The 14,855-nt window shown below is 39.1% G+C and overlaps 1 protein-coding gene across 3 annotated transcripts in view; it reads right to left on the reverse strand.

The window, feature by feature from the left end:
- Nucleotides 1-4,275: 4,275 nt before the first annotated feature.
- The window catches only part of SLC26A4 (solute carrier family 26 member 4), a 49,537-nt gene continuing 38,957 nt past the window's right edge, over nt 4,276-14,855 (reverse strand). For all 3 annotated transcript variants that reach the window (XM_041723597.1, XM_041723596.1, XM_041723598.1), the window contains exons 18-21: nt 12,607-12,661; nt 11,415-11,560; nt 8,755-8,838; nt 4,276-6,637 (exon numbers count right to left, since the gene is read on the reverse strand). In XM_041723597.1, coding sequence (XP_041579531.1) covers nt 6,614-6,637; nt 8,755-8,838; nt 11,415-11,560; nt 12,607-12,661 — 309 coding nt within the window. In that variant the 3' untranslated portion in view covers nt 4,276-6,613. The remainder of the gene's footprint in view (nt 6,638-8,754; nt 8,839-11,414; nt 11,561-12,606; nt 12,662-14,855) is intronic.

Raw genomic sequence — 14,855 nt, forward strand, 5'->3', positions numbered from 1 at the left:
ATCGCATCCCTTAAACAAGCTCTTTAAGTCACAAAAGCTAATTAATATGTCCACTTTCACCTGTCACTCGCTCCTTGGAAAATAAACAATAAAGCTTCATTCATCTCTACTTTAATTTCACCTTCGGAATTTGTCGCTAGGTGTCCAGGTCAGCTGATTGGATTAGGGAGGTAATGTGACCCAGCCACTTGGCCTTTATCTCTCACCAGAGCAGAGGATAAAATCCAAGTTCTTTAATGTGCTCTACAAGGCCCCTTATAACCTGGCCCGGTTCCCCACCCCCACCCCAGCCTCACTGCTCACCACTTCTTTCCTTACTCAAGTGGAGAAAGGTCATGGGCTCACAGGTGTGTTTTAATGGTGCAGATCTCTCCTGTTTTCCTGAACACTGCTGTGCTGGGGTAGAGAAGGATGCCTAGGCCTCCTTTTGTATATGTATAGACTTGGAGGAATGGGTTCAAAACGATCCTCTTTGCTAGATTGGCCACAAACTGATGAGCAAGGAAGTGAATTCACCTGGAAGGGGTAGGGTTGACTGCTTTGATCAACATGCAAGGATCAGAACCCATCCTCAGCTGCATGGCAGGACCACCTAGTTTACAGGTGCTTTGAAGGGAGCTGCAATGAACTGCATGTGTCTCCCTCAAATTTATGCATTGAATCCATAATCCCAATGTAATGGTATTTGGATGAGGTACGTTTAAGAAGTAATTAGGTCAAGAGGGTGAAGCCCTCACGATGGGATTAGTGCCCTTATAAGAAGAGGCCAGTGAGCTAACTGGGTGAGGATGAAACAAGACAACTCTCTGTAAATGAAGAAGAAGGCTCTAGCCAAGAACCTGACCAACTGGCACACCAATCTCAGACTTCTAGTTTCCAGAACTGTGAGAAATAAACAGTCTGTTTCTTAAGCCATCCAGTGTATGATAATTTGTTACGGCATACTGAACTAAGACAAGAGCCATACCTGGTCTCCCTCCTGAGGAGCCCCCACCAATTTATAGCACTGGTTGGTCAAGGATTTGTGCCATTCTTTTACATCTAAACGGTGACCTTTTCAGATCCTCCTGCTGTGAGGTTTGGAGTTCCTCCATGACTGGGATGAAAAATGAAAAAAAAAATGCCAACAAATTCTGAAATAGAACATTAGGTTGTCAACTTACCTAGGCTGTAGGAAGTATATCAGAGGAGCTCCTGTAAACAAGGACTCAGGATATCCTTGTTTGGCCTTAAGTCTGGGAGTAGGGTCATGGGAAGAGGTATATCTGTGCTTGGAGTACTTTTTTTTTTTTTTTAAGATTTTATTTATTTATTTGAGAGAGAGAGAGAGCGGGAGCAGGAGGGGCAGTGGGAAAGGGAGAAGCAGACTCCCCTCTGAGCAGGGAGCCTGATGTGGGGCTTGATCTCAGGACCCTGGGATCACGACCTGAGTCAAAAGCAAATGCTTAACCGACTGAGCCCCCCCGCCCCCCGAAGGCATCCCTCGAATGCTTTTTAAAATGGGCCCTCAGAAGGAGCCTTGTGCTGAAGGTGCAGTTAACCATCTTGATGTGGTGGGGTTTATATGAAGCTGTACATGGGATAAAACTGTATAGAGCTACACAAATGAGTGTATGTGTAACTGGCGAAATGTGAATAAACTCTTTGGTTTGTACCAGTGCCACTGTCAAGAGTTTTATATTGTACTTATTATAGTTATGCAAGATGTTAACACTGGGGGAGGCTGGGTGAAAGGTACATGGGAACCTCGCTGTACATTTCTTTGCAAATTCTTGTGAATCTGTAATTATTTTAAAAAGTTGTTTTGCTTTGCTTTGTTTTAGTTGCGCAGGGGATACTCAGAATACTGGAGCACTTGGTCTAAAACAGTGCATTGGGGATGACCTTTAAGCTAGATCTCATGACCTCTCCATGACCAGGCGCAAAGATGTCCCCAAAGAAAAGAATGAAGTGGGCTAACTTTGTGAGCAGATTCAAAATGAGCATAGAGTCTAGGAGAGCCTTCTGCTCCCTGAAGCTCTGCGTGCATCCAAGTGAATCCCCAGCCCCTTTTCTGGAAAGCTGTAGGGTGAGCAGGCAAATAGGGCAGGTGAGCTGTGGTCAGCCCCAGGAATAGGCCTGCAAGCCCAGGAAACTCTAAACAACTGCACACTAATCTGATTGCCATTCCCAAGCCTATTGGCCTTGTTCAGCATCACTGCAGCTTAATTCAGTCTTCCAACTATTTATTAAACACCTACTGTGCATGTGGCACTTTCACTCCTTACCTCACACCGTATATAAAAATCGACTCCAGATATGTATCTAAATGTGAAAAGTAAAACAAAGTTTTTGTTAGAAAACATAGGAAAATATCTTCATTATCTTAGACAAAGATTTCTTAAACTATATACCAAAAAGGAAAAAAAAAAAAAAAAGCTAAGCATTAAGGAGAAAAATGGTAAATTGAACTACATTAAATTTGTTTAAAAATGCATGATTTTTATGCATTTTCAAATATGAAAAGCCAATCTACAGAATATGATGTGGGACCATAAGCAAACGGTCAAGAAAGAAATCTTGAGGTATTTTCAGTGCAAAAAAGTGCTTTTAATATAGCACAGGGACAGGGCCCATGAATAGAGCTGCCCTGGGATTGTGAGAAATGACTGATTATACACTTTTTTATTACTGGGGGTTAGGGATAGCGTTAAGTCTCTAGGGAACTTGGAAACAAGGCTTCTAGGACTTCGAGGGACTAGCTACTGTTAAGATAAGGTTATTTACTACTGTGTACTAAGCCACTGGTCATGAGACCCTTCAGATATATATCAGTGGGTCATATGTTTGCAGGATGATTGCTAACATATCCCGGGGTGAGGGATGTTTACGATTATCAGAGGAAAGTAACACCAGAGCAAAACTAAGGCGGTAAAACATTAAAGGGAGTCCTTGAGGGAGCTCTAAGAGTGTTACAGCGTGTATGCTTCAGGAATTCTGCATGGGGACCGGGAACTGCAGCAAAGTCCAACCTCTGTTCCTTTTTCTCCCATCAAATAGAATAAGGTATTTGTAATATCTATTTCTACCTGCTGGGAAGGACGAATTTCCTCTGCCCTTCAAGAGCCTTCTAGCTGGACAAAGAATCAAATTGATGTAAGACAGCTTAACAGGAGAATATTAAATTTAATTTCGTATATACAAGGAATCCACACAGACATGGAGATTCCAAAGACAGGCAAAAAGAGGTACATATGTCATTCTGCACTAAGGAGAAGGAGGTAGGGGTCTGATGCTTCACTGGGATGGAATGCAATTCACAGGAAGATGAAAAAGAGTAAATCTTTGTTAAATGTTTGCAGGGCCACTCAGAAACTACAGGACACAGAGAACTTTGATCAAACAGGCCTTGCTAGGCCTCTCCCTGTCTATCCTACCTAGTTCATATCAAAATATAGTTATGGTGATAGGTCTCTTCCTGGAGTACATCTTCTGTCTAAATTCTTCGAAGCAGTTGTGGGGGAGGTAAAGAGCTTTTCCAGAATCTGTTGGGTTTTGATTGCTTTTACCTCAAAAATAATCTTCATGCCAAAGTGGCCCATTTTGGGGCAGCCTGTCCTTGGCCCTTACATAACATATTAGTGAGGACTATATAGTATCCTCACTATACAATCTTACAAGGCCATTAGAAAAAGGCAGATGACTGAAAAAAACAAACTGGTGAATGGTTTGGGCAGATGATTCACAAAAAGGGATATTTAAATAATAATAAACATCTGAGAAGGCACTCAAATTCTTTAGTCCTTAGCAAAAGGCAAATTAAAACCACAGTAGGATACTACTACACACCTAGAAGAATGGCTCAAATGGAGGGACATTGCAATGGCTCAGTTGCTTAAGCATCCTCTTGATTTTCAGCTCAGGTCATGATCTCAGGGTCCTGAGATCGAGCAGGAGTCTGCTTAAGGATTCTCTCTCCCTGTCCCTCTGCCCCTGCCCCATCTGTTCAGACGGCACCACATTTAGACATCATTCAGGTGTTTGTAGTTAGCCCTTTGGGCAGTTACTGGGAGGGAGCTTGAGAGGGCTTCTGGGCTGCTGCATATATTCTGGGTATTGACCTGGGTGCTGGCTCTACTAGTGTCCTTGTTTTGTGAAAATTCCTATACTTTGTACACTATACTTTTTATCCTTTTGATACATGCGTTGTAACAGTGTGAAAAGTTTGCTTAAAATAATGAAAATAATTGCACAAGACAAACTGGAAATACTTGGGTAAGAATTATAAGAATTAACTGAGCTCTTTTGCAACGTTTATTGCATGAAAAGTCTTTACAAAAAGACATTTGTGTACAAACAAATAGAAGTGGAGCTATAAAGAATACATCAAAATCATGGCTGTTGAGAGTAATGGCAAACTTAAAATGTAGCATTTTTAGTACATTTAATAATTTTGTTCAGGAAGGACACATCCAAGTAGTATGAAAGGCAACTTTACATTTAATAAAAATATGTGCAAATATTTCCGATGTACATGATTTGATTTTATTGTTACTGAAATTCATATACAACACTGAATCTTATCCTATAGGTTAAAAACATAACAAAAGACAACCTCACTTCAATTTCAAGTAAAATTTTCATTGACAATACAGATTTAAAAGTATGGTTACTATTCACAAAATGCACAGAGAAGACCGTATTTCTAGAGTGAGCTTGGGATCAAGTCAGATAGACTCTGGTCTTATAATAGTCACAAGTGGACCCAAGATTTTACAAAACTCTAGCCTTATTGTAAAATGGAACTTTGGTATTTCCTTTAACTAATAAAAGGGCAGTGCATATTTCCTCTATTAAACAGAGGTATTCATCCATTTTCTGCAAGACTGTTATGTTCACCCTTAGAAGCTTTGTTGCTATTAGAGGCAGGTATTGATGTGGAAATGGGATATTATAATCCTGGTTAGGCTGTTCCCAACAGGGGTCACATCTGTTCTATATCAGCGAAGGACAGTACAACCCATAAATGAAAGAATATTGTAACATTGCAATCCATTGCAGCTCACTCAAATTTCAATATGCAGAAAGACTTGGGTGATACTTTTAGTTAACCAGTTTGATATGACCACTGATAGTAATCCTCCAGAAGCAGATAACTTACTTCTGATTGTATTTAAGAAGAAACACAAGGATAAGACATGCTGCCTTTAGATAGCCAAACACATCTGGGAATTTCACACATTTGTGCCAAAGGTACAAAATAAATCTCAAGCGGGCAAAACAGTGTCTTACTTGGGGACCTGAGTATTTTTTTCCCTAGAAATTAAGTACAATTTCATTCACTCCGGTGTGAATTATGTGGGAATAGTCCTCGGGACTAAAGTCTATATTTATATATAATACCTAGAAAATCATTGGCACTCAAAAAAGATTAAGTAAAAATAAAAAATACAAAAGGTTCTGGTTTAAAATATGGATTTTTAAAAACCTATGTATTTTCAATGTATATATTCCAAACCCACTTTTTTGAAGTTCATTTAGAATGCTCTGTCTAAAAAAACTCATTTTAAATATAGATTTATATACAGGACATCCATTTTTTAGATTTTTTTTTTTGGAAAGGTGGTCAGAATTCTGTTAAAGATCATATATTTCATACACTGCTAAAGTTTTAGAGAAAAATATAGACTAAGTCTTATATCAAAATTGGTTTTTTGTTCAAAATAACACAATTTTTGCATTAGATTTTAAATAGACCATATGTCTATAGACCTGTACATGATGATCATTTCTATAAGCTAAGATAAATAAAAGCTGCATCTTTAATCTAGAGTCTGTCATATATTTTATTTGATCTTAATTGTGATCCATGACAATCATCATCAAAAAAGGATTTCTGCACACCACGATAATCTTATTGCTTCGCTTCTCTGAATCAGTGTTTCTAAAATCAGTCTGGTTCTGTAGTTTTTAAGTGAACCCCCCCCTTTTTTTAAACTCTGGCTACATATCTGGTCACATATAATAACATTGACTATTAACTACTAAGTTTGCATTTTAAAAACTTCATTGATGTATTTACTAAACGTGATAAGACTTTTATGGATAAATGCATTAATAATTAAATTTCTGCATTTATTCAGTGTGACCCTACACCATGGCCAGTGCAGCTAATGGCGATGAAAGTCAGTTAGAAATGGATTTTTCTTTATGATAGTCCTTCCTGGTCCACCTGCCCACAGAGACCGTTTGGGGCACATTTACCCAACTAAACAGAGGTACAGCAGTACCCACGAGAACACTGTTAGCAAACCTGTTGTGGAGGAACAGCAGCTTAACATCAGCAGATCCTGGACATTGCTAAATCACCTGGATAATTCTCCTCACCACTTTGCACATTTTAGAGGTAAGCTATTTATTTTATAAATAAAGCCTTAAAAAAAAAATCTTACTGGTTCTCTTTCATTGGCTAAGAGGTTAAAAAAAATCAAAGATTTTAAAAAATCAAATGGAAAGAGAATGAGTGTTTCAAGTCCAAAGAAATAGTCAATGCAGAAAATGTTTGCATAGAAGTCTACCGGTGGGTAAATCTTGCCTTTCAGTCCTTGCTTAGAGTAACCTCCTGAGCCCACTTTCAGGAAGCAAGACTACGCATAGCCTGGGGAAACAAAAGGGAAACAAAGTGTTCATACAAATAAATTGTCCTTTAGTCCACATGATCTTGTTTTTTACAAATATGATTTGACCGTTAGGGTTACTCACATTTACTCATGTGTATGGTAAAAACTTAAATTTGTACCTCATCATTCTTGGATTTATTTAAAAGCAGTGAGTACTATTTATCAAGTACTTACTATGTACAAGAGACTATTATTCTTTTACATGTATCCTTTAATATTTACAGCTCTATAAAGTATTACTATTTCCATTTCACATGAAGAAAATGAAATGAAGACCTGGTGAGTAATTTTCCCTGGGCTACACAGCCAGGAAGTAGTAGATGTGAGGCTGGCATACAAATCTGAATGGTTCTAAAGCTCATACCCTCAAAACCACTCCACTCTACCCCTTCGCCGTCTCCCGGAACCTGGAACCCCACCTGAATGATCCTCTTATCCATTACCTGAATAATGATACTGTTAGTTTATGAGGCAATCAAAAAATACTTCTGTAAGGTGCCAACTTCTTAAGTTCCAATTTGATGAGTTTTTACTCAACTAAGTCAGTCTTATAACCATACTCGTAAACCAGTAAAGCTGGAAGTACTTCTAAGCTCAAGAATCACATTCCCAGACTCGCTAAGCTGGTAGGCTAAGGATGCAGGACCTCTGACTTTCACCCTAGCAATGTACTTTCTCCACAAAAATCTCTGCCTGTCATCCTTACTGCCTGAAGGTTGCTCTTCTCAACGTTTTTATCAAGATCTGGAATAAGGCATGCTAGTCAGATTTACATATGGCATCAGCAGGATGGTTAGTTAATATGTTGGGTGATGCATTCAGAATTTGAAAGTATTTCAAAATAAAATCAACAAGATATAATCTAGCAAAAATATGCATAATTCTGCATTAGGGTCAAAAACCAATTACACAAATATGAACGGGGAGCCTAGCTAGACCATCATTCGTGTAAAATGCCCAAGTGTTTAGCTGGCCCCTGCTCAATAGAAGCCAAGATTCCGATGTGGTTGCAATGAAAATAAACACATTTTGAAGTCGCAGTAATAAACATATCTTGGCAAGATCAAGGTAGGTTGTGGTTGCATAATCCTCATGCTGACCTGACTCCCCTTGGGAGTGGACAGTGACAAATTTTGTGCCCATGAGGAATAAAGGGAACTAGAGGAATCTAGCCTGGAGTAGAGTCTGGTGGACACATGAGAGCTACTCTCAAATATGTAAGGGCTGTTCAGGAAGAGGGTTTGTGTTGCTAAAGAGGGCAGATCTCCGTCCACTGGGTACTTATTAAAGAAAGGCTGCATCTAGTATTGGAAGCAGAACTAACACTTGGAGACATCCAACCTCGTGACAAAGGCCCTTGAAAAGCTACCACTTGCCCTTATCTTGAGATGTTCACACAAAAGCTAAGTGGACATCCTTAGGGACGGAGTAGGAGAGGAGAGATTTCTGCTGGGCTAGGATGCAGATGTCTTGATATCCCAAGACATCTTTCAACTTTAAAATTCCTATGATCTTCCTTTGTTGGTCCCATTTTACTCTTACTCAGTGGTGGAGCCAAAAAGTTCAGTCAGATAATACATTTAGGTCAAGGTTCCTAGGAAGAGTCTGATGTCCCAAGAGCATTGGCAATACATGGGATCAGTCAGCCTCAAATGGAAGGAGTGTCTTGTGTGCTATCATCAGTCAGATGAAGAAAGTTCCATGAGGTTCCTGTCCCTCACCTTCTTCTGAAGCTTATGAAACTCCCAGGTTAGAAATCCCCTCTGTCTACCTTACTCCTAATCCCACTGCCCTTAGGTGGGGAAGGAAGGGGACACATGGAGAGGCTTAGGTAAAAAGTCAGTGCCACTATGCTGGCGGCTCCCAGTCACTGATCATGCCTATATGTCTGGGGCAAAAGGTCCCTAAGTACCTAATGTCTTCCAGGGACAATTTTTGTTTTCCATTTTCCCTTTTGTATGAAGCCATCCTTTTGGTATTTCTTAAAAATCATTTTCCCTGAATGGTTTCGTCAGACATCATCACTATTTGTATTATTCTATTCGTCCAAGGTTCAATACAAATTATTTTCTTTGAAAGGAAATAATGATCATACCTCATCCTGGACATCTAGTTCTTCTTCAATCAGCTCTGCTTCCATTAATTCAAGAGGATCTTTACAGTCTTGGATGAGAGTAATCTTGACCAAGAGAACAGAGAATATTTATTGGAAAGATAATGACATCAGCCCCACCCTGATACTCCTCTGAAAATTATTTGAAGCTTTGCTGTAATCTCCATACAGCAAAATCCTGTTCAGCTTTTTTGTTCTTTTACACTTTCCACCTTAGAATGTTTCCTCATACCAATTTTTCACATTCAAGTATGACCTCCCATGGCTCTCCATTGTCTCCCCTCCTTTTCAGCTCTCTTCCCCAGCCGCTGAAGTGCGTACCTCTTAATGGATCACCCTGTCTGCCTAAATGACTCAGCAGTCAATTGTGTTTTTTCCCTTCAGTGGCTGAGCTGAGAGCACTTAGTACACCATTGAGTGTGCAGTGAAGGGCTTGTGACTGATGACAATAAGCAGTCCTCAGTTGAATTGGATGGAAATTAATTTTATTGGAATTGGAAGCCAGAGTGTATGAACCACATTGGTTCAGAAAAGTTCTGCTTTTTAGCAGTAGTATGCAATTTACGCTTCCACACAAAGGGAACCGATAACAATTTGGGCTTTGTTTTAAATATGAAGGATACTTCCTTTTTTCCTTTTTTTTTTTTTTTTTTTTTTTTTGATTTTTAAAAATTTATTCATGAGAGACAGAGAGAGAGAGAAGCAGAGACATAGGCAGGGGGAGAAGCAGGCTCCATGCAGGGAACCTGATGCAGGACTCTATCCTAGAATCCTGGGATCACGACCTGGGCCAAAGGCAGACGTTCAACTACTGAGCCACCCAGGTGCCCCCTAAAGTAACTCCAGATGTGTATCAAGGCAAGAGTGATGTTTTGAAGTGCTTTTGAGCTACTTTTCATCTCAGAAATAGATAACCCAGTTCTCTTTGCTCCTGTGGAAATGCATCAGAGATTAAGTCCCTGTGCAGATGGTCATAACATAAAAGTTAGGGGATAGGTCTAACCACAAGTCGAGGCTATCCTGGAATAATTCTTGTGATGGTCAAATAAAGTGACAGGGAGAGGGTAATATCACTGCATCCGCATATCCAAACACCACAAGTTATGTTTCCTGGAGGAAAGGAAAGTACCACAGGCATGATTTATCACCATTTTCTATACATCTACCATGTATGAGGCTTTGTGCTAGACAGGGCACATAAAAGTATAAGGTTCCTGGTGTGAGGGAGGCCAGTAGTGCTCAATCATCTACCCAGTGAACCAAGAAGTGTATGATATAGAAGTACTCAGTTAAACTCAGTCTAATATTTGTTCAGGGTAAAAAAAAAAAAAAAAAAAAATCCATCCCAGCCAGTCACAATGCCTCCCTGATGGCAGACAAGATTGAGTCTAACGCTGGAAGGGGCACTCTTGGTGGTTTCTGTAGCATTCATGGCCTGAGAGCTTGAATCAGAAATAGAGTATAAACAAATAACAAAATAACCATTTCCATGTTGAGAAAGAATTTGACACCTCAGTTCTAAATACTTTTAATGCGAGGGTTTTTTTAGATGCTTTGTATGATCCTTCTTTATTGCTGTTAACCTATGGGTTAGAGAATTTTAAGTTAGAAAATAGAAAAAGGTTTATGAACTTTCAGAGATCAGCACCTTGCATGTAGCTTGTTGATTTCTCCTTTTTTTTGATTTATGTTTTACTGCTTTTTTTCTTTTATGTATTTAAGATCCACACCTTGGTATTTAGTGCTAATATTTTCCCCAGCAGCATTAAGTGGTCTCTCCACTAACAAGAGCTGAAAACAATAATGCACTATTGTTTTCTAAATTAATTTTACTTCAGATATCAACTTCCAATCTACAATAAAAATCTACTTATCCTATTTTTTTAAAAGGAAGCAATTAAAAATATAGCACACCCATGTCACTGGAATAATTACTACTGTTGTTATTTTATAAGTATTTGTTTTATTTGCCCAAATTCACTGAGGGTCCATGAGAGAAGAGGTTCTTGGACCAGGCCCAATAACCCAGCCCAATGACCAGCCCAATGACCCAGTCTGGAATGCTCAGCATTCCAGGGGATGTGTCAGGAGAGTTGACAAACTAGGGAGGCTCATGGGAAACCACAGTCTATTCTATTTTGTAGGAAATAATTAACTCTAGGATGACTTGTGATTTTTCTTTTTTTCCTTTTTCAAAGATCACTTGTGACCTAATGGATCCTATTTAAAGACATTTATCATCAGGATTTTCCAGATGGCTGAAAATTTAAATTATATACACAATTGTGCATTTGTATACCCAAATCACAGAAAATCCAAGACTCACCACCTATATTCTAAAAAGGCATTATTACGGCTAATGCCATTTTTTATCAGTAAACCCACACATCATAAAATTGATATGTATGTACTAACAGGTGCTTTCCCATAAATTATCACATTTAGTCGTCATATCAACCCAGTGAGGTAAATGTTTTTATTTCCATTTTAATGATGAGAAAAGTGAGGCTCTGAGAAGTTAAGCAGGTGGCCCCAAATCTTACTAGGCTGATATTCAAACCTAGATTTGTGGAATTTTTGCTCTTTACAGAAATCATGGTAGTTCAGGAAAAATAACCTATGTAGAAAGGTTAAAGGTTTACCGTTTCTAAAATGGAATCTTGAACTTCTCGAGATTTAACCTGGTTCTGTAGATGGAGGACAGCATCATGGACGGTCAGAAAGAATATGTCCTTTCTAATGTTATCATTAAAGAAACCACATTTCTCCAGTTTTTCTATCACATGATCTTCAAAAGAAAGAAATAATGTTTAGTCTCTAGGAAAACACATTTTTGTGACACCAGCTGATATTAAATTTTGTCAGCTCCTCAATTTTCAAAATGTGATCCTGCTCTAAACCGAGTTTCTTTTCTAGAAGCACAAGGAATGGTCATACCATAACTGGTTGTAGTAGACAGTCTTGGCTCCTGACCACATTGTTTTTGCCAGTGTATTCACCCTCACGCTGCTAGGAGCCTGGCAGCTAATGGCCCACAGCTGTGCCCTTCTCTGAAGAATTTTCCTTGGCCACCAGTTTATACCCTAACCTTGGGTGGCCTACGGCCCTTCACTGACTGATATGGGAGTAAAAAGGCTGGCCTCAGGAAGGAGAACCACGTGATGCTCTTCCTGCTGTATGCCCCCCATGGAATCAGGCTAAGGTAGACTTCTAAACCTATGTCTTCTCCCAGCCTCTTCCCCTGCCCTATCCGGCTTCCATCAGCCCCTCATGAATTTCTCATATCTAATATCAACAAATCACTTGTGCAAGAATCCTTATTTCAGGGCCTGCTTCTAGACAACTCAGCCTAAGGACTAGAATTTTCTTACATACATACACTTGTGCATAAACAGACACAGACTCAGACCCTGGAGGATCCTCTACTTCTAAGAGATCTAAGTCATCCCCATGGTAAATTGTCCCCATTGACTCTGCACTGTCATCAAGACATACATTTCTATGGCTTACCAGCGCTACTAAACAAATTGGAAGTAATAATCTTTCCAGATTCAAAAAGGTCCGCAGAATGGGTAGTTTCTATTTGTGATGCTGAAAAATTTTGGAAACTGATGGTTGAAATGGTTGCACACCACTGTGACTGTACTAAATGCTACTGACTTAATTGTACACATCAGCATGACTAAAATGGCAACTTTTCTATTTTACATCTTTTGCCACAATAAAACATAGCTTTAAAAAAGGCTCTTTGAACATCATGTACCCATATTCCAAGGTAGAAGAAAGGGCATGGGAGAAAGTCTTAGGGGTAGATAGATTTATATATGCACTTACCTTGAAGTGATGCAAAGTACACATTTACATCAATTCTCTGAAATTCTTTGACAATCTAAAAATTTAAAAAAAAATTTGTAACAATGAGTGACTTTATCTGCCCATAATTCAGTAGCATTCAGTTAGTTGCTCAGGAGAAACTAACATTTTCATGCTTATTCAGGTTTTTGAGGAGAGTTGATTATTGGAGAAAAGTTCATTATTGGAAAACCATAGAGGTGTTCAACCTACAATGATGGTATGATTAGGGATGAAAAGACCTTATTTCCAGAGGTGGCAACATCTAGGGCACAATAATAGCACAGTGTTTGACAGCACAGAGCTGCTTAAAAAAATATTTTTGGAAGAAAGGAGTACAGGAGGCTTCTTAACATAGCCCCTACTGATTGGAGACAAGAGTATACATTTGTATCTTTGAGTGGAAGATATGGAAGTATGGATATGCGGCCGCTGGATGCCAAATGTAAAAACTGACCTAAAAACTCCACTGTATTTTGACTGTATCATTGTAAATATCCTGATTGTGATTTCTCTACTATAGTATTACAAGTTGTTACCATGGGGAGAAACTGGATAAGGGGTACATAAGATCTCTCTGAATTATTTCTTACAACTCCATGTGAATCTATAATTATCTCAAAATTTAAAATTTAGCTAAAAAAAATTCTAGATACAGCCAAAGCAATCTTGAGAAATAAGAGCAAACAAAGCTGGAGGTATCACAAATCCCAGATTTCAAGATATACTACAAAACTCTAGTAATCAAAACAGTGTGGTACTGGCACAAAAATAGACATATAGGTCAATGGAACAGGATAGATAGCCCAGAAATAAACCCAAACTTTTTTTTTTTTTTTTTTTTTTTTTTAATGATAGTCACAGAGAGAGAGAGAGAGAGGCAGAGACACAGGCGGAGGAAGAAGCAGGCTCCATGCACCGGGAGCCCGACGTGGGATTCGATCCCGGGTCTCCAGGATCGCGCCCTGGGCCAAAGGCAGGCGCCAAACCGCTGCGCCACCCAGGGATCCCTAAACCCAAACTTATATGGTCAATTAACCTATGACAAAAGAGGCAAGAATATACAATGGGGGAAAAGACAGTCCCTTCAACGAATTATGCTGGGAAAACCGAACAGCCACATGCAAAAGAATGCAACTAGACCACTTTTTACACCATACACAGAAATAAGACCTAAGTATGAGACCTGAAACCATAAAAATCCTAGAAGAAAACATAGGCAATAATTGCTTTGACATCAGCCACAGAAATATTTTTCTAGGGATCCCTGGGTGGCGCAGCGGTTCGGCGCCTGCCTTTGGCCCAGGGCGCGATCCTGGAGACCCGGGATCGAATCCCACGTCAGGCTCCCGGTGCATGGAGCCTGCTTCTTCCTCTGCCTATGTCTCTGCCTCTCTCTCTCTCTGTGTGTGACTATCATAAATAAATAAAAATTTTTAAAAAAAGAAAAGAAATATTTTTCTAAAAAATGTCTCCTCAGTCAACAGAAACAAAAGCAAAATATAACTATTGAGACTACATTAAAATAAAAGGCTTTTGCACATCAAAGGAAACCATCAACAAAACAAAAAGCCTTTAAAAAAAAAAAATGAAGCCCAGCAACCTACTGAATGGGAGAAGATATTCACAAATGATATATCCACTAAGGGGTTAATATCCAAAATATAAAAATATATAGAGTTTATATAACTCAGCACCTCAAAACCCCCAATAATCTGATTTAATATGGGCAGAGGACCTGAATAGACATCTTTCCAAAGAAGACCTATAAGTGGCCAACAGACAGATGAAAAGATGCTCAGCGTCATCATGGAAAATGCAAATCAAAACCACAACAAGATATCACCTTTCACCTATCAGATTGGCCAGTATCAAAAAGACAAGAAATAACAAGCATTGGCAAGAACGAAGAACGTGAAGAAAAGGGAACTCTTGTGTACTGTTGATGGGAATGTAAATTGGTGAAGAGCCATGTGGAAAAAGAATGGAGGTTCCTAAAAAAATTAAAAACAGAAATAACATATGATCCAGTAATCCCACTACTGGATATTTATTCATCCAAAGAAAATGAAAGCACTAATTTAAAAAGATACATGCAGCCTTTTGTTTATTGTAGCATTATTTACAATAGCCAAAATACGGAAGCAACCCAAGTGTGTGTCAATAGATGAATGCATAAGGAAGTGGTGTGTACACACACACACACACACACACACACACACACACACACA

The sequence above is a fragment of the Vulpes lagopus genome, chromosome 11 (genome assembly GCF_018345385.1).
Source record: "Vulpes lagopus strain Blue_001 chromosome 11, ASM1834538v1, whole genome shotgun sequence".
Taxonomy (NCBI): Eukaryota; Metazoa; Chordata; class Mammalia; order Carnivora; family Canidae; genus Vulpes; species Vulpes lagopus.